The following is a 23,206-nucleotide window of genomic DNA, read 5'->3' as shown; positions in this document are numbered from 1 at the left end:
TGCCTTGGGGGGTCTAGTTTCCAAAATGAGGTCACTTGTGGGGGAGCTCCAATGTTTAGACACACAGGTGCTCTCCAAACGCAACATGGTGTCCGCTAACAATTTGAGCCGATTTTCCATTCAATTTGTTAGCGGACACCATGTTGCATTTGGAGAGTTCCTGTGTGCCTAAACATTGGAGCTCCCCCACAAGTGACCTCATTTTGGAAACTAGACCCCCAAGGCACCTATCTAGATGCATAGTGAGCACTTGGAACCACCAGGTGCTTCACAAATTGATTCGTAAAAATGAAAAAGTGGAAAAAAAAAATACTTTTTCATTTTTACGAATCAATTTGTGAAGCACCTAGGGGTTTCAAGTGCTCACTATGCATCTAGATAGGTGCCTTGGGGGGTCTAGTTTCCAAAATGAGGTCACTTGTGGGGGAGCTCCAATGTTTAGGCACATCAGGGGCTCTCCAAACGCAACATGGCGTCCCCTAATTATTCAAGCAAATTTTACGATCAAAAAGTCAAATGGCACTCCTTCCCTTCCGAGCCCTGCCGTGCGCCCAAACAGTGGTTTTTCCCCACATATGGGGTATCTGCGTGCCCAGGGGAAATTGCACAACAAATTTTGGGGTCCATTTTTTCTTGTTACCCCTGTGAAAATAAGAAAAATTGGGTCTAAAGTAACATTTTTGTGAAAAAAGTTAAATGTTCATTTTTTTCTTCCACATTCAAAAAATTCCTGTGAAGCACCTGAAGGGTTAATAAAGTTCTTTAATGTGGTTTTGAGCACCTTGAGGGGTGCAGTTTTTAGAATGGTGTCACTTTTGGGTATTTTCTGTCATAAAGACCTCTCAAAGTGACTTCAAATGTGATGTGGTCCCTAAAAAAATGGTTTTGTAAATTTTGTTGCAAAAATGAGAAATCGCTGGTCAACTTTTAACCCTTATAGCTCCCTAACAAAAAAAAAATTTGGTTCCAAAATTGTGCTGATGTAAAGTAAACATGTGGGAAATGTTATTTATTAAGTATTTTGTGTGACATATCTCTGTGATTTAAGGCTGTGTGCCCACGTAGCGTTTTTCAAGCGCTTATGCTGCGGAATTTCCGCAGCGGAAACGCTTGTAAAACGCTAGGTAATCCGCACCCCATGGTCCCCAAGGGGATTCCGCATGTTCTATGCACATGCTGCGGATTTTTCCGCAGCGTTTATGCTGCGTACAAAAATCCACAGCATGTCATTTAATTTTGCGGAAGCGCAGCGGAACTCCCGCCATTGACTTGCATTGAGACGCACAGAAACCGCGACTGTACATTTTTACAAGCGGCTTCTATGCGTCTCTATGTGCGGATGGTACCCAGTTCTGGAGGAGAGAAGACTCTCATCCAGACCTGGGTACCATTGTACCTGTAAAAAAAGAATAAAATAACAAATAAAGTTTATACTCACCTATCCAGCGTCTTCTCTCTGAATGCCAGCAGCGCTGAAGGACCTTCGGTGACGTCACAGTCATGTGACCGCAGGCCCTTCACCGCTCTGTCTCGCGATATGCCGGCAGCCGGGAACCAGCCAGGAAGCAGCGCTGCAGCCACGCCGGGGCATCGGGGGTGAGTATAGCTTTATTTGTTTTAATTTTTACGGTTCACACTGTATAAATCCATGCTGTTTGCATGGATTTATATAGTGTGACCTAGTTGTCAAGCACTTTCCAAGTGATGCTATCGCCTGGAAAGCGCTTGTCAATCTGCATGCGTTTTTTTCTGCCAGGGAGATGCAGAAATGCTGCAGAAATTTTCTGCTTCATTTCTGCATCGTGGGCACATAGCCTAAGGGCATCAAAATTCAAATTTTGAAAATTGCAAAATTTTCTACATTTTCACCAAATTTCCATTTTTTTCACAAATAAACGCAAGTGATATCAAAGAAATTTTACCAAAATCATGAAGTACAATATGTCACGAAAAAACAATCTCAGAATCAGGGGGATCCCTTGAAGCGTTCCAGAGTAATTACCTCATAAAGTGACAGTGGTCAGAATTGTAAAAATTGGCCTGGTCATTAACGTGCAAACCACCCTCGGGGGTTAAGGGGTTAAACATTGGTGGTGCAGGGTATTAAAGATGGCAGCGCCTGAGGAGAGTGTCAGTCCTCAGATGCTGCTCATCTAGTGCTGCTGCCCCACCCTCCCTACATATATGTTTATATTCATCATGGCCTTGGGGTTAGTCGTTCAGGAGACTGAATGGACACCTGGTTGGTAAGGTAAACGGGCTTGAGCTTATGGCTAAGCTGCGGTGTTATAAGAGTTTTATTAAAATTATGTTTTTTTAAGTATAAGAATTTTTAATAAAGGCCGTGGCCATAAATTTTCCAACCAAATCTGCGTATGTCATGTTTATTGAGTGTGTTAAATAATAGTTTTTTTTAAAGTAAGGTTAATATGCAGTATAATGCCATGCAGATGCCATGTTACACTTGCAGAGTCCCTAAGATGCCAAAACAGCATAAACTCCTATTTTTTCCCATAGAGTGGGAAAAAAATCTTAAAAAGAAAGCCACTAAAGTTTAATTTAACCTTAATGTAAATCTATCACTAGGCTTTTGCTACCCCATCTGAGAGCAGTATGGTATAGGGGCAGAGACCCTGATTCCAGTGATGTGTCATTTACTGGGCTACTTGCTGCAGTTTTGCTCAAATCTGTTATATCTGAATGCTGAGCTCTGTATAACTTGCCCACACCACTGATTGACAGCTTTCTGTGTACACTGTGTGAAAGCTGCCAATCAGTGGTGGGAGTGGAATTAAGCAGCTTATTATTATGGAGGACTACATAGCAGCAGATTTACTAGTCCTCTAGTGATAATCTCCTGCTGATAAAAATGTGATTTTATCTAAACTTCAGCAAGCAGCCCAGTAAGTGATACACTGCTGGAATCAGGGTCTCTTTCTGTACATTATGCTGCTCTTAGATCAGGTGGTAACAACCTGATGATAGATTCCCTTTAAAAATGACCAAAATACTAAATTGAACCCAGCAGAACTAATCAGCCCTGAGACTTCATCATTAAATTTTGTGTATACAGTGGACAGATAACATGATTTTTGTGGTGCTTGAGACCGAAAGTATTGTTGGCATGAGAGAATGCCTGATAAATCCATGACTATTTAGATGAGATGGGGAAGGGTGGGGGGCACAAATTTCAATGGCAATCCTACATATAGTATTTAAAGGGGTATTCTTAAGTTTGAAAGTTATCTCCTTCCTCGTGATAGGGGATAACTTGCTAATTGCTGTGGCCCCCACCGATCCTGAGAACCAGGGCAGAGCCCCATGTGAATGGAGCAGTGGCCGGTCACTGGGGTCCGCTCCATTTGTTCTTACTGGGACTGTCAGAGATAACTGAGCGCTGCGCTCGGCTGATCTTCGGCACTGCTATAAGAATGAATGGAGTGGAGATGTGTATGATCGACCACTGTCCCATTCATACTGGCCTCTTCAGAGCCCATGTTTTTGGGATCAGTCAGTTATCCCCTTTCTCGTGGTTAGGGAATAACTTTCAAGCTTGTGAATATCCCTTAAACTTTTTAATCTGCATTTTCATACTTATATTAACGTATACAGTGATTACTACTCCTCTGTATAGCTATAGTGCTTGGTAGCCTTCCCTTATATTTTTAGTACCTCACATTGGAAAATATGGTCACTGACGTAACATCTGGCATCCATAAGGGTAAATCACCCTGTGAGACCGGTTAATACAGCAACATATGGGAGACATTAGGAACTACGTCAACTCGCTGAGATGTTTCTGACTTGATTTGGGTCGGAGTATTGACCTTGTTTGCTGTAAAACCACAGTAACTGGGCCGACACTGTTGTGCCTAATTCCAGATATTACTCCCCTGCTGCCATTGTTTTAACCTGTAATCTCCTGGTGGTGCCTGGAAAAGGTGATCAGGTTTATAATACACCCCCTTATCCCGTCAAAGTAGACTTCACGAGTGTTGGTCTCTGAGGGAAATGGGTTAATAGTTGCAGTTAAGCTGGTTTTGACTAGCCATTGACATGAATCCTTGTGAGGCCCCTCTCTATACACCTTGATTACAGTAACATTTAACCTCCATTTCCCAGTTCTCCTTTGTGTACTTACAGTATTATGGAGAGATGGTGTCACCTTCCCTCGTATTACGCTCAGCTCTTTTCTCTTGCCCCGCTTCCTTATTAAATTAGTATTAAGGGGAGACCACCTCTGTCCCTGAGCACTGCGCTGTTACCTCATTGCCTCCTGTACTTCTTAGCGATATACAGTACATAAAATCCACATTTAAAAATTGACATTTTAAACTTATTTTCTCCATTTTATTTAATATTTTTCTGACAGCTGGCAGCTGGAACTGTTTATAAACCACTGAGCCATAAATCACAAGACCATCTTTTCATTTGTGACCTTGTTTGTTTCAATGCCAGACATTTTGGTTTTCATTTAAACCACCCAATGAATACCCCACATTATAAAGAAAATGAAAATAGTAGCATGGGTAAAGCAGGGCAGCCAAAGGATATTTGGCAGTATAACATGCTACATAATCCGGAATATAACACATCAAGTATGTCATCAACAATCTAAACCTTTCACACCATAAGAAGTGATGGTATAATGCTTGGAAATGCAATAAGTTACTGACAGGTGACAATCCCACTACCAATTCCTTCATTAAAGGGGATATCTGGGACTGTCCTAAATGCTCCGCAGGAAGGAGGATCTCTGGCAATCTTTATCCTTTAGCGATTGACTGGATATCACTCAGTTAAATTCTCTATTAATGTATCTTTGATGGAATCTTGTTATAAATTCCTTATAGTATGGTATTTGACACCCCAGAGGCTGGCACAGATTTTCTGAGTATTCTTCTCCTTTGTTTTAGGGGTTGTAGTAGTGAGGGTTTGTTATTACATATCTGGCGGTCCTGCCCTAGGGTTCATCGCTTTTGGATTATCTTTTATTACCTTATACAGACTTTCACCCAAGACTCTCTTTACCCGATTTCACTGGGAGGTGTTACTATCTGACCCATACCTGATATCCCAAAACACACCCAGAAACTAATCTCATATACAGCAGGTGAAATAAAAATTGAACACGTCACCAATTTTCTAAATAAATATACAACCCCTTGCAAAAATTATGGAATCACTGGGCTCGGAGGATGTTCATTCAGTTGGCTAATGTTGTTGAAAAAAAGCAGATCACAGACATGGCACAAAACTAAAGTCATTTCAAATGGCAACTTTATGGCTCTAAGAAACACTAAAAGAAATAAAGATAAAAAATGTGGTACTCAGTAAGTGTAATTTTTTTCAAACCAAGCAGAGGGAAAAAAATATGGAATCACTCAGTTCTGAGGAAAAAACAAACACACAAAAGAACACTCCAATACATCACTAGTATTTTGTTGCACCACCTCTGGCTTTAATAACAGCTTGCAGTCTCTAAGGCATGGACTTAATGAGTGACAAACAGTACTCTTCATCAATCTGGCTCCAACTTTCTCTGATTGCTGTTACTAGATCAGCTTTGCAGGTTGCAGCCTTGTCATGGATCATTTTCTTCAACTTCCACCAAAGATTTTCAATTGGATTGAGATCCGGACTATTTGCAGGCCATGACATTGACCTTATAAAGTAGTCGCATGCATTGCTCCGGTGTGATTTTGGCCCAAGGTGGTCTTTGACTCTTGGACAGCTCTTCTGCTAATTATTTTCACTCCGCTGTCTGAAATCTTGCGGGGAGCATCTGATCGTGGCTGGTTCATGGTGAAATGATGTCCTTTCCACTTCCGCATTATGGCCCCAACAGAGCTCACTGGAACCTTCAGTAGTAAGACGTTCTTCTGTAACCAATGCCATCAGTATGTTTTGCAATAATAAGGTTGCAAAGGTCTTGACACAGGTCACTGGTTTTACCCATCATGAGATATTTCTTGTGTGGCACCTTGGTAATGACACACCTTTTTATAGGCCATCAGTTGAACCAAGTGATTTTTTTTCACATAGTGACATGATTGCTTTCTAATTACTGATACATTTTAGCTGGTGTCATGACTTTCCATGGCTTTTTGCACCTCTCTTTCTTCACGTGTTCAATAATTTTTCCCTGTGTCATTTCTCGTTATTACACATAACTTAATTTATGGACATCTATGGTTCGATTTCTTTGCCTGTGTGGATTCGATGGGTTGTTATCGACACCTGGTGATAATTTCATGTCAATAGCACCTTTAGAAATATATTTACTTACTTTACTTGGTGTTGCCCTATCTTCTAATTTATATAACAAAGTCTCATTATTTTCTTCCTGCTGTTATACTTTTACCATTATGATGATCTGATATGTTTTTTATTTTTTGTTTGCACTCACGCTATCTAAATTATTATTTATTATGCCTTGTGATCTTTTGTCCCCATTGGATTTTATACTTTTCTCTGGACAATGGGTCAATAAATCCTTTGCAATATAAATAATAATAATGGGGTTCTGTTAGCACCTTTACTTTGAGTCCCATTTTTCTTTTCTATTACAGAAAGAGCAAGGTTGAATTAATGTGAAGTACAGAACAACAACTTCCGCTTGCTGCACTTTTTTATTCCGTTCACAAAAAAGACACCAAACTGAAATCAGACGGAGCCTATTATAGTCAATGGGCATCTTCTGCTTCAGTTTGGATCCATTCTGTAACAGGTCCGTTCTCCACATGAATTCTGTTTTAGGAGCACAGAAATAAAACTCAAATAATAGCAACATGATCTCACTCCTCCATCTTTTTTATAAACACTGCAGGATAGACGCACACTTTCCAGATAAGGGTTAGGTAACCGAATAGGTAGTGTTTAATGCCCAAGCAATCAGCCACGAATACTCTGAACTTAAAGCTTATCTTTCTTTTTAGAAAATTGGCTGTGATGGGATTATTGGTTCTGCTGCCAAAGAAGATCGTTGTGGGGTCTGCAATGGTGATGGTAAAACCTGCAAAGTTGTGAAAGGAGACTTCAATCACTCCAGAGGGATGGGTAAGTAAGTAGCACAGATGTTGTCGTGTGTAATAATCACCTACAGTCTTATAACACATTTGGGGAGATTAATGAAAAAATATTCAGTGCAAATCATTTTGTCAGCAGAACCAATACATGTAATGTAGTTGTTGGTTGGCAGCGATTTCATTCAGCTTCTCTATGAACATGCGCTCTCCTATCAGCCGAACTGCAAACTTATTTCAATAGGGAGAGGGAGAAAAGCTGCTGCTGGCACCTTTGGCAACAACTTATCTCCAGGCATGTTGAAATTTGACATATCCTATTGTTTTCTAACCTGACAGCAGATCTCTGGGGATTATCTAGTAGTATATATGTTACATCATAAGCCAATCCGCTGGGTTCTGCCAAATTTTTTCTACTATTTGGACAGCTTAGGTCATTTAACCTTTCCTTCTGAGCAAGTGAGTTCAGCTTTTTTAAGATCTCTACCTTCCCTCCGGTTGAAAACCACTGATAACACATCATGATGCACTGTGTCAAAGAAAAACTCAGCTGTGTTATAGTTGTACAAGATTTTATATGTAAAATGCCATACATCGTAGAGAAGATAACATCTACTCAAGGTTTGAGATCATCCTGCTGCTTAATTATCCTTATTTCAATTTGACTTTTTTGGGCTGCATTGTTTTAGCTTTTGTGATCAGTCCATAATAACCCTTTAAAGAAAGGGCCATTTTTGTTCTTTTGCCATTTTGTTTTTTCCTCCCCTTTTTCCAAGAGCAACAGCTTTTTTTTATTTTTCCATCCACATATCCATACCATTTTACTATATACTAAATGACATGAAAAAAAATCGGGTGAAATGGCAAAAGAAAAAAACACCAATTCCGCCATTGTTTTTTTGGGCTTTGTGTTTTCAGCATTCATTGTATAGTGAAAATTTCTTGGTTACATGATTCTCCAGGTCAGCATGATTACGGTGATGCCAAAATTGTACAGTTTTATATTATTTTAGTGGCATAAAAAATTCTGATCTTCGGTCAGAATGGTTTGTGTCACCATATTCCAAGAACCTTTTTTTTTTCTGTTGATGGACCTGTGTAAGGACTTTGTATTGCATTTTTGGGGGAGAGGTGTGGCAACCAAAAAACAGCAATTCCAGCAGTTTGATTTTTTTTTATCGTTATGCCATTCATCTTATGGGTTAATTTAAGCTATATTTTAATAGATCAGACTTTTATGGATGGAACAATAACAATTTTTTATTTAGATGAGGAAAAGAGTTAGGTAATTCAGATTTTTTTTCTTTCTGTTTTTTTCTTTTCTTTTTTTATTTAATCTTGAAATTATTATAATTTTTTAATTTTTCACTTTTTTTTAGTTAACATAGGGAACTTATACTTGCAATCAGTAATGCAGTATGTAGTAAAAGTCACAATCTCCTGTGAAATTCAGCTTGTGACTGGACCTCATGGGAGTACCCAACAGTAGCTTTCAGCAGACCCCAGGCTTCCTTGGGAATCCATAAGCACCACGTGATCACATCGCGGAAGGATCTACAATGGGTGGCCCTATGGATTCCTCAGTAAGATCACTCCATTTAAAAGCTGCTGTCTAATGATTGACAATGGCGTTTAAGTGGTTAAAAGCAGCAATCGGTTCTATAACACAGCCGGCACCTTTCTGTGTGGATTGGGTTTAGCTCCTAAGCAGTCTCCATACACCTGCACTCACTCCATGATGGATATACTGTATATGTCATGGAGGTAAAGAAGGTTAAAGAGGACCTGTCATCACTCCTGACATGTTGGTTCTGGGAAATACTTGCATTTCTCAAGAAATACCAATGCTTGATCATCGGTTCTCATAACCCTGCATTGAGCCATTCCTCTGTTCTCTTAGAAATGTATTAATACATTGACAACTGGGTGTTATCATTCCTATTGTCAAATGGGTATGTCCCCCCACAGTCTGCATTGTTTGACACGGTCCAATCAGTGCTGACTGTGTTGAGACACAACCCCAACTGGTGGAACCCAATTGTCACTTTATTCATGAATTTCTGGAAGGAATAACCGAGGAATGGCAAAACATATACTACCATAAGCATATTATTAGTGCCAGCAGGTAATGTTTAGCTATGTTTGTCTTTTTTTATTTTTTATAAACCCTTTTCCCCCTGATTCATCAAAGCTTTTATGCCAGACTTCTTTTGACCTTTGAAAAGTCACATTTTTTGAGTTTTTGGAGGTCTCACACCAGTTTCCCCAGCTCTAATAAAGTGGGCTGAGCTAGGGCAAGACTGGAGGGACTGAGAACCAAATTTGTGATAAGCAGTGGCATTCCTTACGCTACAAATCTTACTCCAGTCCCCGATACGGAGACACACACCACTTTTCTGACTCGCCGGATTCATGAATCAGGAACTTCTGACTCCGGCATGCCTTCTTATAAAGATCGGTGTGAGATTCGCTGGTCTTGAAGTATCAGGCCCTTTGTGTGCTCACACTTAGTAATAGGATTGGCTACATTTTGACCACAATGAAAGAAAGCTTTCCACAACTGAGAAGGTACAGAAAGTGGGAACACATAGCCTCAGCCTTACAGATAGATGTAAGGAGGACAGAACTCAATACATTGACCTAATGCTATCATGAATGTGTAGTTTTGACTTATATAACTTACATGTTATGGCTGTCTTACTGGATCAGGTTATATTCTTTTTATGGCTCATACAGTCACCAAAGTAGCTTCCATTATCATCTGTGTCCGCACTCCATCATTACCATACCAAGCTGCAAATAAAGGTTTATATTGGATTTGTAATTCTTGTAGGTTTAGACTTTCAGGTATTGTCTTAGAAGGTTTCACTGGATAATATTCCCCAAAATTCTCAACCACTCAAAAACTTTTTTGACTTAAAAGTGTTGACCACATCAACTTCTGACCTATTTGTGTTCCTTAGTCAACAGTAGTCATTGTAAGAAGGTTTCCACATGTGTCATGACAAAGCCAAAGACAGTTCCCAAGTGTTTCACATGTAAGAGCGGTGTAGTCATTGTGTGGCGCCTCTGCTTGGTGTTTGGTTGGTGTTTCTTTGGGATTTGTCATTTATTTTTTCCAAAAACTACAAAGTATCAATGGTTTCCACCACTTCTGCACAGACAATTTAACCCCTTCATTCACACAAGCAATATTACTCTTACAAATTAATATACTAGACAAAGCCTACAGTCTTCGGTTATAGTTACCGACTTCAGTTACGTAAGGCAACATGTGACATGTATTAAATCATGACAAGAGAAGAGAAAATGTTGCCATAATATCAGTATTAGATATTGCATAAACAATTATCTCTCAATTGCATAGGAAATACAATCAGATGTGTAACAAATCCATTGTATGGGGTCTGGACAATTGCCAATACAATGGTAATACCCCATGCGGAGGAATATCTGATAAGATTTTGCAGATTTCCTGAAGTGATGCTATGAACATGCCTTACACAGTGTAATATGAATGTTAATATTTCATGATATGTCATCCGGATGCAAGTACAGTGCTAACAAGGACCATAGAATTATAGCCAGGTTCCCATATGATAAAAATCTCAGCATATAATTAAAAGCAAAGGTTATTGAGAGGTGTATAGTAGATGCTTGTTGGTAATGAAGGGGTTAAGGCGTTTTCTCTTCCAATTAGTTGTTCAAGTAAATAATCATTAATCAAAGTGTTCCTTCAAGGAATTCACATTTTTGAGGCACAAGGGTGTAATATGGTCCATATAGCTTGCTATAAGCCCATGCTGTACCTCCGTGGGCTTTTAATTTCTTTTTTACAGAGGCACTGTGAGCTTTTCTTCACATGTTCACATGAAGCCCATGATGAAAAATGGCATGCCGAGTTACAGAGGTATTCTCCTCTAGGAACATGGAGGCACCATATGGCGGCACTTAGGGTCCATATGGCAAACTCTGCGCGCCACCGTACAAGGTCTTTCTTTGTTCACGGCTTGGCTGTGTGCACATTTTTACAGGTTCTAATTGAAAGGATCTGACATCATGGTATCAAATCATAATGGTAAAAAGCTGCTGTAATATAGAAACCACACTGTAACAATCAGAGTGGCCTATAGTTTCCCTCCGTAGCTTTTCTCACATGTGCCCTGTGCAATATCAGTAACGATAAAATACTCATTCTCGTCATCCTTGTCAAATTGAAGAAACACTTTGATAAATGTGTATTTCTATATGTGGATGAGGACATAAAGAGAAGCTGCTTGCAAGGTTTTGTGATCTGTGCATGCCTGGCCTATCATATCAGTCCCAGTTCTTCCCGGGACCAGTGAACGCAAGGCTTGTGTCAAAATATTGTGACGTCATCCTGGGCATAAACCAAGATCTGACCCCTCCATGGCATCCTCTAGAGTCCTTTCTTAGCAAACTTTACTCAAAAGGGACCAAAGCCATGCAACATCATCTCTCAAGATGACAGATGAAGTGTCAGACTGTCTGGCATGAGAACAACGTAAGCATCTCATTGCCAAACCCAACATCTACAGACTGTTTACAGTGTAGCAGCTCACACGCATGTTTGGTAAGCCTTTGTGATGTCATCTATTTGTTCAAGCTTTGCCAGAGTACAAAACGGTTACAAAATTCATTTTATGCTGATGTTGGGTTTTGCTCAGACTGACATTGCCTGCCTTGCGTGACATCTTCTCGTGTAAAAAAATCATTGGTGATTTGTTGAATTTTGCATGAACCTTTGATGGTGACCTTTGCTGGTTTTGGATTTCTTTAGTTTACAATAAACTTTCACATTCTGCCCATTTGTACCCATATAAGTAGTCTGCTCCAATATGTCTTATGTTACCTGTGTTCTTCATACTGGCCACACACCGTTCCCATTAATAGAACAATCAGAAGATGAACTTTTTGTAACTGAGAGCCCATGTCCGCTGGTACCGATGAGGACAGATTGCAGTTCTCAGGTTTATGATAAGCGTTACCCATGTCCAAGGGTAAAAGATCAGTGGTTTCTGATTACCTGTCCTCCATCAGATCTTGCCACAAAGTGAAATAAAAGAACTACTTAAAATGTGCTAGTATTGGCAAAACCTGAGCAAAATGTGAAGAATACCATCATTAGATACAGAACTCATGGAAGCAATGAGAAATCTGACCAATTGGCCAAGATCTTAACTGTAGTGAAATACTTCGAGTGGCCAGTACATCTTTTCTTTTTTAGACAATTCATGTCAAACTATGAACATTTTCCACTTTCTTTATATAGTCTGTGTTAGGGTATATTCACACATTACGTTTTTGCTGTTTACAATCTGCACTTTTTTGTTGAGTTTTTACATGTGTTTTTTCCAGCATTTTTGTATGCATTTTTCCTACATTCATTTGAATGGATGAGAAACGCAGCACAAACCTTGAAAGAATTGACATGCTTGGCAAAAACGCAGCAAGGTTCAAAATATGCGTGAAAAAAAGACCCCCATCAGAAATCTCATTGATTATGGGGGTACTGTAAAATTCAGTGTATTTTACGCACCAAATATGCTGCTTAAAAAATGCAACAAAAACGCTACATGTGATTATACTCTTACACTATCATGCCTAAAGAGTATGTCGACCTTTCAGCATAATTTTAGGTTTGACTTATAGGTTCAATTGGCATATAATGCTGATGAATTACATTAATACATTCCATTACTTAGCTTTTACATATCATGAATTACAGCTTGTATTATAATCCAGAGCTGCAGCATTTCAGAGACAGACATACCTGGCTGAGATCATACAGACAGTGTCTGTTACATGTTACCTGTGGATCGGGAAGTACCGCATGTATCAGCTGTCAGGTTCACTTTAAAGCACACTCCAGAGGGTTTTTTTTTCAGTGTTGGACTGGTGCCACTAGCATAAGGTCCCTGACCCTAGTATTATGCTTACTAGCCGCCGTCTTCAGCTGTTCCCGGTGCCGCTTCGGTCCTGTGCCTCCATAATGTGATCGTAGCTCTGGACTGACCTGAAGTCAGAGGTGTCGGTCACAAGTTCTCAGTGTAAGTCTATGGGAGGCTGCTTCTGGCTGTCATAGACTTACCGTATTTTTCGGAGTATAAGACGCACCGGACCATAAGACGCACCTAGGTTTTAAAGGAGGAAAATAGGAAAAAAAATGTAAGCAAAAAATGTGGTCATGATGCCCTGTTATGGGGGAGGGGGTCTGTTGCTGACACTGGTATTGGGGTAATGTCCCCCAATTCTGTTAATATCCTCCATCCTGGTATGTATGGCCCCTCCTTCCTGGTATAAGGGGCCCCCATCCCATCCTGGTATGCATGGCACCCCTTTATCCCCCATCCTGGTATGCATGGCACCCCTTTATCCCCCATCCTGGTATATATGGCACCCCTTTATACCCCATCTTGGTATGCATGGCACCCCTTTATCCCCCATCCTGGTATGCATGGCACCCCTTGAGCCCCCATCCTGGTATGCATGGCACCCTCTGAGCCCCCATCACGCTGCCTACAAAAAAAAAAAGAACAATCATACTCACCTCCTCTCTCCTCCAGCGCTGTCCCGCTCTGCTGCCGACACTCTCACTGTGTGAGCCGCGCATGGCAGGGCAAGCATGGCGTCCCTGCCATGCGCCCTCACACAGTGTGAGACGCTGTGCTGGAATTGTCACTGCTCCCCATGCCGGGACTCTGTGCGTGGGTTGCAGTGACCATTCAGTCTGTTCAATAGCCGGCACACTGTACCGCAGCGCGGCTCCTGCTGCCGCTCTGCGGTCAGTGTGCCTGCTGTTAAAGACCATGGATATTCACTACAGCCCATGGGAGAAATGAATATTCATTGCTCTCCACACCCATGGGAGGAAAAAAGTGCGTCTTATATTCCGAAAAATACGGTACATTGAGTTGTGACTTCCGGATCACCCATCAAACACTGAAGAGATCCAGCAGGTGATAAACTGGAGAAGACCAACCAAAGTGGGGCTGAGAACAGATGAAGATGGCGGCTGGTGAGTATGGGACTTAGTGCAGGGAACTTAGATTAGTGACACCACTGAAAATTGAAAAAACAAATGCTGGAGTGGTACTTTAATACAATGTACTCGCAAATTTACTAAAGTCTTTTGTAGATTATACCTGTATGTGAACTATAAAATTATCTCCAAAGGTGAACCTACACTTCAGGCATTTTATACCTCGTTCTAACTATTATGCATGCACCTCGTATTACTTAGTGTACAGTTATTGGTCTTATTTTAGGTGTTCCTGTATTTCTATCAGTTTACTCATTCCAAAGATACAGTATATACTGCTTTCCACACTCCTTTTTTGTGCTCACTACATTCATTCCTTCCAGGTTATATCGAAGCCGCTATCATCCCTGCAGGAGCCAGGAGGATTCGTGTTGTGGAAGATAAGCCAGCACATAGTTTTCTGGGTAAAACAAGCTGATTTCTGTTCATCTACAATAGAAACCAATTTGAAATTTCTTACATTGGTGTCCATACCCCAGTACAGTCCTGTAATGCAGCTTGTGTTAGCGGTATGGCATAATAAAACCCTCCCCTCCCCCCCACAAAAAATAAATAAATAAATTAGTGTCTTTGTAGCAAGATATTGGGATTTGCTTTGGAGCAGTAGACGTCTGAATGAATGGTTCTAGGAGTGTACTGCTGCATCTCGTAATGCTAAGGTCAATTGATGGGGCACAGGCCGAGTTATATTTCATCTATCGTTCTGATTTCTGGAGGTCGGGCGGCAGGATCTCACGTCACACACCCAGATCTCTCTTTCTTGGGGAGCTCTTCTTTTGCAGTATATTAAATGGCTTAATTTTGCTGTAATGTCCTTGAGATGAAAATTGCTTTACACTTACTCTTGGTATTACTATGATGTAACACATGAGGTATAGAAAGAGTGTTTTCATGGAATCATTTTGCCACTAGTACAACTGTGCTGTACTCTAAAAATCCTGCATAGATACCGGTATATGGATAAAATGAAAAACTTCTGATTGTGTGAAGCTATCAAAAAGGGAGTTTAAAGGAGCTGTCTGTTAAAAAACATTGCCCACAGACAGATAATGCTTTAAAGAGATGCTGTCACCTCAGAAATTACTATTTACCTGCAGATATAGAGTTAATCTGCAAGTAAGTAGGGATACACTGATGCCTGGCCCCCTTACTGAAAGTGCGGATACCGGGAGAAAATTAACTTATTTCCTCCCTGGAGCCACCGGCTTTCAGTCATAGAGGTGGTGGTTGGAAAGATTACAGTCATGGCTCACAGCACTGCTTAACCACTTCACACCAGAGCCTGTTTTTGCCTTCGGGACCGGGCCAATTTTTTCAATTCTGACCACTGTCACTTTATGAAGTAATTACTCAGGAACGCTTCAACGGATTCCCCTGATTCTGAGACTGTTTTTTCGTGACATATTGTACTTCATGATAGTGGTAAAATTTCTTTGATATCACTTGCGTTTATTTGTGAAAAAATCGGAAATTTGGCGAAAATTTTGAAAATTTTGCAATTTTCAAACTTTGAATTTTCATGCCCTTAAATCAGAGAGATATGTCACACAAAATAGTTAATAAATAACATTTCCCACATGTCTACTTTACATCAGCACAATTTTGGAACCAAAATTTTTTTTTGTTAGGGAGCTATAAGGGTTAAAAGTTGACCAGCGATTTCTCATTTTTCCAACAAAATTTACAAAAACATTTTTTTAGGGACCATATCATATTTGAAGTCACTTTGAGGGGTCTTTATGACAGAAAATACCCAAAAGTGACACCATTCTAAAAACTGCACCCCTCAAGGTGCTCAAAACCACATTGAAGAACTTTATTAACCCTTCAGGTGCTTCACAGGAATTTTTGGAATGTGAAAGAAAAAAATTAACATTTAACTTTTTTCACAAAAATGTTACTTTAGACCCAATTTTTTTTATTTTCACAGGGGTAACAGGAAAAAATGGACCCCAAAATTTTTTGTGCAATTTCTCTTGAGCGTGCTGATACCCCATATGTGAGGGAAAACCACTGTTTGGGTGCACTGCAGGGTTCGGAAGGGAAGGAGCGCCATTAGACTTTTTGAATGTAAAATTTGTCTGAATAATTAGCAGACGCCATGTTGCGTTTGGAGAGCCCCTGATGTGCCTAAACAGTGGAAACCCCCCACAAGTGACACCATTTTGGAAACTAGACCCCTTAGGGAACATATCTAGATGTGTGGTGAGCACCTTGAACCCCAAGGTGCTTCACAGAAGTTTATAACATTGAGCTGTAAAAATAAAATTTTCACATTTTTCCCACAAAAACGTTTTTCATCCCTTAATTTTGCATTATCATAAGGGTAATAGGATAAATTGCACCATGAAATTTGTTGTGCAATTTCTCCTGAACACGCTGATACCCCATATGTGGGGAAAACCACTGTTTGGGCGCACGGCAGGATTTGAAAGGGAAGGAGCGCCATTTGACTTTTTGAATGTAAAATTTGTTTGAATAATAAGCGGACGCCATGTTGCGTTTGGAGAGCCCCTGATGTGCCTAAACAGTGGAAACCCCCCACAAGTGACACCATTTTGGAAGCTAGACCCCTTAGGGAACTTATCTAGATGTGTGGTGAGCACCTTGCACCCCCAGCTGCTTCACAGAAGTTTAGAATATTGAGCCATAAATATAAAATTTTCACAGTTTTCCCACAAAAAATGTTTTTCATTCCCTAATTTTGCATTATCATAAGGGTAACAGGATAAATTGCACCATGAAATTTGTTGTACAATTTCTCCTGAGTACGCCGATACCCCATATGTGGGGGAAAACCACTGCTTTGGTGTACGGCAGGGTTCGGAAGAGAAAGGAGCGCTATGTTGGCTAGGATAGGCAGCAGACACCATGTCACATTTGAAGAGTTGCTGACATGCCGAAACAGCTGAAACCCCCACAAGTGACCCCATTTTGTAAACTACACCTCTCAATGAATTCATCTAGGGAAGTAGTGAGTATTTTTTAATTTTTAAATTTATACCATTGGGCAGTGAAGAAAACATAATTATATTTTACCACAAAAAAATGTTTTCCCTCAGATTTTACATTTTCACACAGGGCAATGGGTAAAAATGGTGCCGAAATGTGTCACACAATTTCTTCTAAAAGTGGCAATACCCCATATGTGGCTGTATCGTACCACTCAGCCATACGGCGAGATCTGGGGGGGACGGAGCGCTATTTGACAATTGGAGAACAAATTATTGTAGAATAGGCATTTGGATTTGGGAGCACAAAATTTTCTGAATTTCTTTGGGGGGCAAGGGTCATTTTGCTTTTCCAGAGCCTTTCTGCTACCAGTAACTTGGAAGTCCCTTATATTTTTTACAGATGACGGACCTGAGTGGGGACTAGCTTTTTTTGAGGACTGAGTTGAAGCTTTTATTGGGAACATTTTACGTAACATTTATCCGGCGCTCTAGGCTGAGCACTTACATCGGGGTTTTCATCTAAATTTCCAAGTGATGTAATTCAGATGAAACCCCTGCAGGATCCATTCACTGTAATGAGGCAGCAGAGTTACTCTGGACTCCGTCTGGCCTCTGTTTAGCGGTGTCCTTTTTTTCTGAAGTGCACAAAACTGTGGCCAACTGCACTTTTATGCACGCCTAAAACAAATGACATCGTGGGATCACAAGCCAGACGGCATCCACAGTGGCCTATATCTGCCTCATTACAGGGAATCTTCCGTCATGGGTTCCGGCTGAATCACGTATTTCAGAGATTTACACGGAAACTCTGGTGTAAGCGCTCAGCAGAGAGCACAGGATAAATGTGAGCAGAGCCTTACTGCGATCTTTGGGAGACATAATAAACAAATCAGTAGCAGGTGAAGAATTGGTTTTATTTATTTTTTACGCCGTTCCTCGTGTGATATAACTGATTAGATTATTTTATTCTTCGGGTCGGTGCGATTACAGAGATACCAGATTTATATCGGGTTTTTATGACTGACAGCTGTCACACACTAAGAGATGCTTTTTTTTTTGCAAAATCTAGTTTGCATCGCCATATTTTGAGAGCTATAATTTTTCCATATTTCGGCCGACAGAGTCATGTGACGGCTTGTTTTTTGCGGGAAGAGTTGACATTTTTATTGGTACCATTTTTGGGTACGGGACATTTTTTGATCGCTTTTTATTCCGTTTTTTGGGAGGTAAAATTAACAAAAAACAACAATTCAGGAATTGTTTTTTGAGTTTTTTTTTTATGCCGTTCTGCGTGTGGTAAAAGTGATCAGGCAGCGTTATTCTTCAGGTCAGTACGTTTACAGCGATACTACACTTACTGTATATTTTTTTATGTTTTGGCGCTTTTACACAATAAAACAATTGTATAGAAAAAATATTTTTTTTGCATTGCTTTATTCTGAGCGCTATAACTTTTTTATTTTTCGGCTGATGGAGCTGTATGGCGGCTTTTTTTTGCGGAACAAGATGACGTTTTCAGCGGTACCATTTTTATTTCCATTTTGCTTTTTTTTTCGCATTTTTTTCCACTTTTTGTTTGGCGATATGAGGAAAAAGCATAGTTTTTTGCTCCGTTTTTTATTTATTTTTATTACAGTGTGCACAGAAGGAGTTAATTAGTGTGACAGTTTTATAGCTCGGGTTGTTTCGGACGCGGCAATACCAAATATGTGTACTTTTTTTATTTTTGCATAAATATACGGATTTATCGGTTTAATATTTTATTTATTTATTTTATTTTAATTTATTTTGTATTTTTTTTTGACAGTTTCAAAACATTTTTTTTTTTTTACATTTTTACTTAGTCCCTGTATGGGACATTAATTTTTATTTTTCTGATCCCATGTAATGTAACAGACATATATTACATTACATGAGATCTTCACTGACTTTCACAGTCAGAGTCTCCTGCCAGGCTTCAGCTGCAGGCTGCAGGCTGAGCCAGGCAGGACACCATATATGGCAGAGCTGGAGGCCATAGCAACCCAAGGTCCTGGAAGGTATCAGGGGTCGTCGGAGAGGTAAGTAAGACGACCCCCTCTCCTCCTGCTGTCTTCTATATGCCGCGATCACTATAGATCGCGGCATATAGAAGACAGCAAAGGGTTAACATCACTGGGACCTGATCCAATCAGGTCCCGATGATGTTCCCTGTCAGAGCTAAAGCTCTGCACCGCTCCCGCAGCGCTTGCAAGACCCTGGGGGTCCTGAGCGCTGCGGGACCACCCACCGTTTTTAAACGTCCGCGCTGCACAGAGCCCAGGCAGCGCGGACGTTTATCTACAGTGGGCGGTCGGGAAGCGGTTAATATACTGTGCACGTCCCAGCACTATAATTGACAGCCTTCTCTGATGCGCTGTCAATCAAAGGCTGTGCTTATAGCCTCCACTCACAGCACTGAACTGTAGCCACTCTATTCACACCCCTGTGACTGAAAGCTAGCAGTTCATAAGTTCATTTTTCCTGGTAACCACATTTTAAGCAAGGTGGCCGGGCAGTATTATAATGCTATTTACCTAAAAGTTTAATCCTATACCATATACTTGCAGGTAAGTAGTGTTTTCCAATGTGACAGGTTCCCTTTAAAATAACAAAATAAGCATTACTTACCTGTGAAGGCCTCTGACACTCAAAACTCCTCACCTCAGATACCTCCCTAGGCATCTGTGTTGACAGGGCTGCTGCCTGACTGACCTCAGTGATTATCTATTGTAAAAATTGTATGTTGGAAGAAATTAAAATTGACAATGGCTAGTTAATGCTTTATCCCCTTCTTGATGTATAGCATACATGTACATTATACGTTGGGTGTAGGAAGGGGGCACAGGAGCAGAGCCTGCACCACACACAGTGGATGCTGGCTGTGTTACACAGAGGTGCACTAGACTGGGGCTGGCCACCCTCTATGCAGAGAACTGCCGATAGCCCCAATCTAGTGCACCTCTGTGCTGGAGAAATCTAGAAGGGGACACAGCACTACAGCAGTTCTATGTCACCTTCATTGTTTGTCTCTGTCAGGATTGAACCCCCACTGATCATAGCGTTATGGTATCTCCTAACAATACGCTATCAATTTATGAGATGGGAAAACCCATTTAAGAGCTTACTGGATACTATTTACATAGTATAATCAATTATGAAACTTTATATAGAAAGCTTCTAAACTTTAGTAGTTGGAGGCGTCTATACAGGTGACGGGGCTCTCAATGTCAGTTTTGACTGCTATAAATTTATACTAAAAAATGTATTATTTTTAGGTCCAGCACAGAATGTTGGAACTAAAGCTGACATGGGGTGTTACAGACATGAAACTTACAGCAGGCTGACATGAGTATTGTAAAGGTTATCTTAGGTTTTTGATGGAGATAGAAAACATTCCTCATCATAACTTCACATCCCACGCTGAAATGTGTGCGGGCACCAGCGGTAGGGTCTTCATAGACTCCGCTGTCTGCAAAAGCCAAGGAAAATACAATGTTTGCTAACGAACAAGTTAGGGATATAGAAAGTAATTTGATGCTTGTAGCAATTTCACTTCTTGGATGCTGAGCAGAAGCAAATGGGCCATAGGTAGCAGAAAAGAAGAGAACTTGGCAGAGAAAGTGATGGAAAAAGTGCAAAATGAGAAAAGAGAATGTAGGAATTTGAGAGACTGTTCTGGGGAGCAAAGAGCGGAGAGAAGGGATAATATAGAAATAGACGCATGTGCAAAGAAGCCGGGGCCACGCAAGGAGCCCAGAGCTCAATTGTCACTTTACATGAAGGAGAATATTTCCTGCAGCCCCTAGATAAATTAAAGTTACCTGGCTCTGACATTTTATCCTCAAGTGTATCATTCCTTATATGCCTTGTGCTTAACTCTTTCAGCGCTGAAAGACTCTATTAAGAAGTCCATTAACAGTGATTGGAAAATTGAGCTTCCTGGTGAATTTCAAATCGCAGGGACCACCATCCGTTATGTACGTCGAGGACTGTGGGAGAAAATGTCTGCCAAGGGACCTACTAAAACCCCTTTGCATCTGATGGTAATATTTCAATATTTAGTCATTTATTTATGCAATTTTAGACATTTAGATCTGACCAGTTTTTGTGTCCCAGCGCTTCTCCCATGCTGCAGAGGCAAAGCATGAGAGAGCACTCAGTTTGGACCAGCGGCATGACCATGTTGCTGGCTCGAACTATAGGAGCGCAATGTTTCCATGCTAAGCAGCAAGTCTGGACCAGGAAGAGCCAAGCTATTGTGTGTGCTCTAGTGGCCAGGGTAAAAACTGCAATATTTCAAGAATTTTTTAGACACAAATACACTTTTTTTTGGCCCCACCTTTTTGGTTCCAGTTTTAATTCCTAGTGCACATGTGGAACATGACTATACCAACCATTGATAAAGATGACATGTTCTCTTTTGGATTCAGCCTGGAGTAAGCAAAGTATTGTTGCAGTTGTAGACAGAGGACAATAATGCAGGACTATAGTGGCATGTAAAAGGTTGGGCACCCCTGGTCAAAATTACTGTTATTGTGAACAGTTAAGCAAGTTGAAGATGAAATTATCTGTAAATGGCCTAAAGTTAAAGATGACATTTTGCCTTTGTATTTTAGGCAAAAAAATATATATTCAGGTGCTTCTCACAAAATTAGAATATCATCAAACAGTTAATTTATTTCAGTTCTTCAATTCAAAAAGTGAAACTCATATATTATACAGAGTCATTACAAACAGAGTGATCTATTTCAAGTGTTTATTTCTGTTAATGTTGATGATTATGGCTTACAGAAAATGAAAACACAGAAGTCATTATCTCGCTTTGCTTCCGAAGCGTTTAAAAAGGTCCTTTAGTCATTTTCAGTGGGCTCCACAATCATGGGGAAGACTGCTGACTTGACAGATGTCCAGAAGGCAGTCATTGACACACTCCACAAGGAGGGTAAGCCACAAAAAGTCATTGCAAAAGAAGCTGGATATTCACAGAGTGCTGTATCCAAGCATATTAATGGAAAGTTGAGTGGAAGGAAAAAGTGTGGTAGAAAAAGGTGCACAAGCAACCGGGATAACCGCAGCCTTGAAAGGATTGTTAAGAAAAGGCCATTAAAAAATTTGGGAGAGATTCACAAGGAGTGGACTGCTCATTTCTTAGCTGTATAAAACCTAGCCTTCTCTAACCTTGTGCCAAAAAACAGCAGCCATGGGTTCTTCTAAGCAGCTGCCTGTCACACAGAAAATGAAAATGGTGGCAGCCCACAAAGCAGGAGAAGACTATAAGAAGATAGCAAAGCGTTTTCAAGTTGCTCTTTCCTCAGTTCAAAATTAAATTAGGAAATGGTAGTTAACAGGAACAGTGGAGGTCAAGATAAGGTCTGGAAGACTAAGCAAAATTTCAGCGAAAGCTACTCATAGGATTGCTAGAGAGGCAAATCAGAACCCCCGCTTGACTGCAAAAGACTTTCAAAAAGATTTAGCAGACTCTGGAGTTGTGGTACATTCTTCTACTGTTCAGAGACACCTGCACAAATATGGCCTTAATGGAAGAGTCATCAGAAGAAAACCTCTCCTGCTTCCTCACCATAAAATTCAGCGTCAGAATTATGCAAAAGAACATCTAAATGAGCTTGATGCATTTTGGAAACAAGTACTGTGGACCGAAGAACTCTTTGGCCACAATGTTCAAAGTTATGTGTGTAGAAAAAAGGGCACAGAATCTAAGGAAAAGAACATCTCGCCAACCAGTAAGCAATGGGGTGGATCAATCATGCTTTGCGGTTGTGTTGCAGCCAATGGCACGAGGAACATTTCACGGGTAGAGGGTAGAATGGATTCAATGAAATTTCAACAAATTCTTGATGCAAATATAACGCCATCTATAAAAACGCTGAAGTTGAACAGAGGATGGCTTCTACAAATAAATAATGATCCTAAACTAATGTCACAATCCACAATAGACTACCTCAAAAGGCACAAGCTGAAGGTTTTACAATGGCTTTCACAGTCCCTAGATCTGAACATCACTGAAAATCTGTGGCTAGACTTCAAAATAGCAGTGCATGCAAGACGACCCAGGAATCTCACCGAACTGGAAGAATTTTCCATGGAAGAATGGATGAAAATCCCTCAAACAAGAATTGAAAGAC

At 40.4% G+C, this 23,206-nt stretch overlaps 1 protein-coding gene across 3 annotated transcripts in view; it reads left to right on the top strand.

The window, feature by feature from the left end:
* Positions 1-23,206, top strand: part of ADAMTS17 (ADAM metallopeptidase with thrombospondin type 1 motif 17) — a 386,286-nt gene that overhangs the window by 308,537 nt on the left and 54,543 nt on the right. The window contains exons 15-18 of one of the 3 annotated variants that reach the window (XM_073653354.1): positions 6,939-7,059; positions 9,989-10,063; positions 14,412-14,492; positions 20,949-21,106. In XM_073653354.1, the coding sequence (XP_073509455.1) occupies positions 6,939-7,059; positions 9,989-10,063; positions 14,412-14,492; positions 20,949-21,106 (435 nt within the window). The remainder of the gene's footprint in view (positions 1-6,938; positions 7,060-9,988; positions 10,064-14,411; positions 14,493-20,948; positions 21,107-23,206) is intronic. The other 2 variants (XM_073653355.1, XM_073653356.1) reach the window with 2 other exon arrangements.

Source organism: Phyllobates terribilis, unplaced genomic scaffold (genome assembly GCF_046119375.1).
Source record: "Phyllobates terribilis strain yellow unplaced genomic scaffold, ASM4611937v1 Scaffold_11__3_contigs__length_659146591, whole genome shotgun sequence".
Taxonomy (NCBI): domain Eukaryota; kingdom Metazoa; phylum Chordata; class Amphibia; order Anura; family Dendrobatidae; genus Phyllobates; species Phyllobates terribilis.
This window is presented reverse-complemented; position numbering and strand designations above follow the sequence as displayed.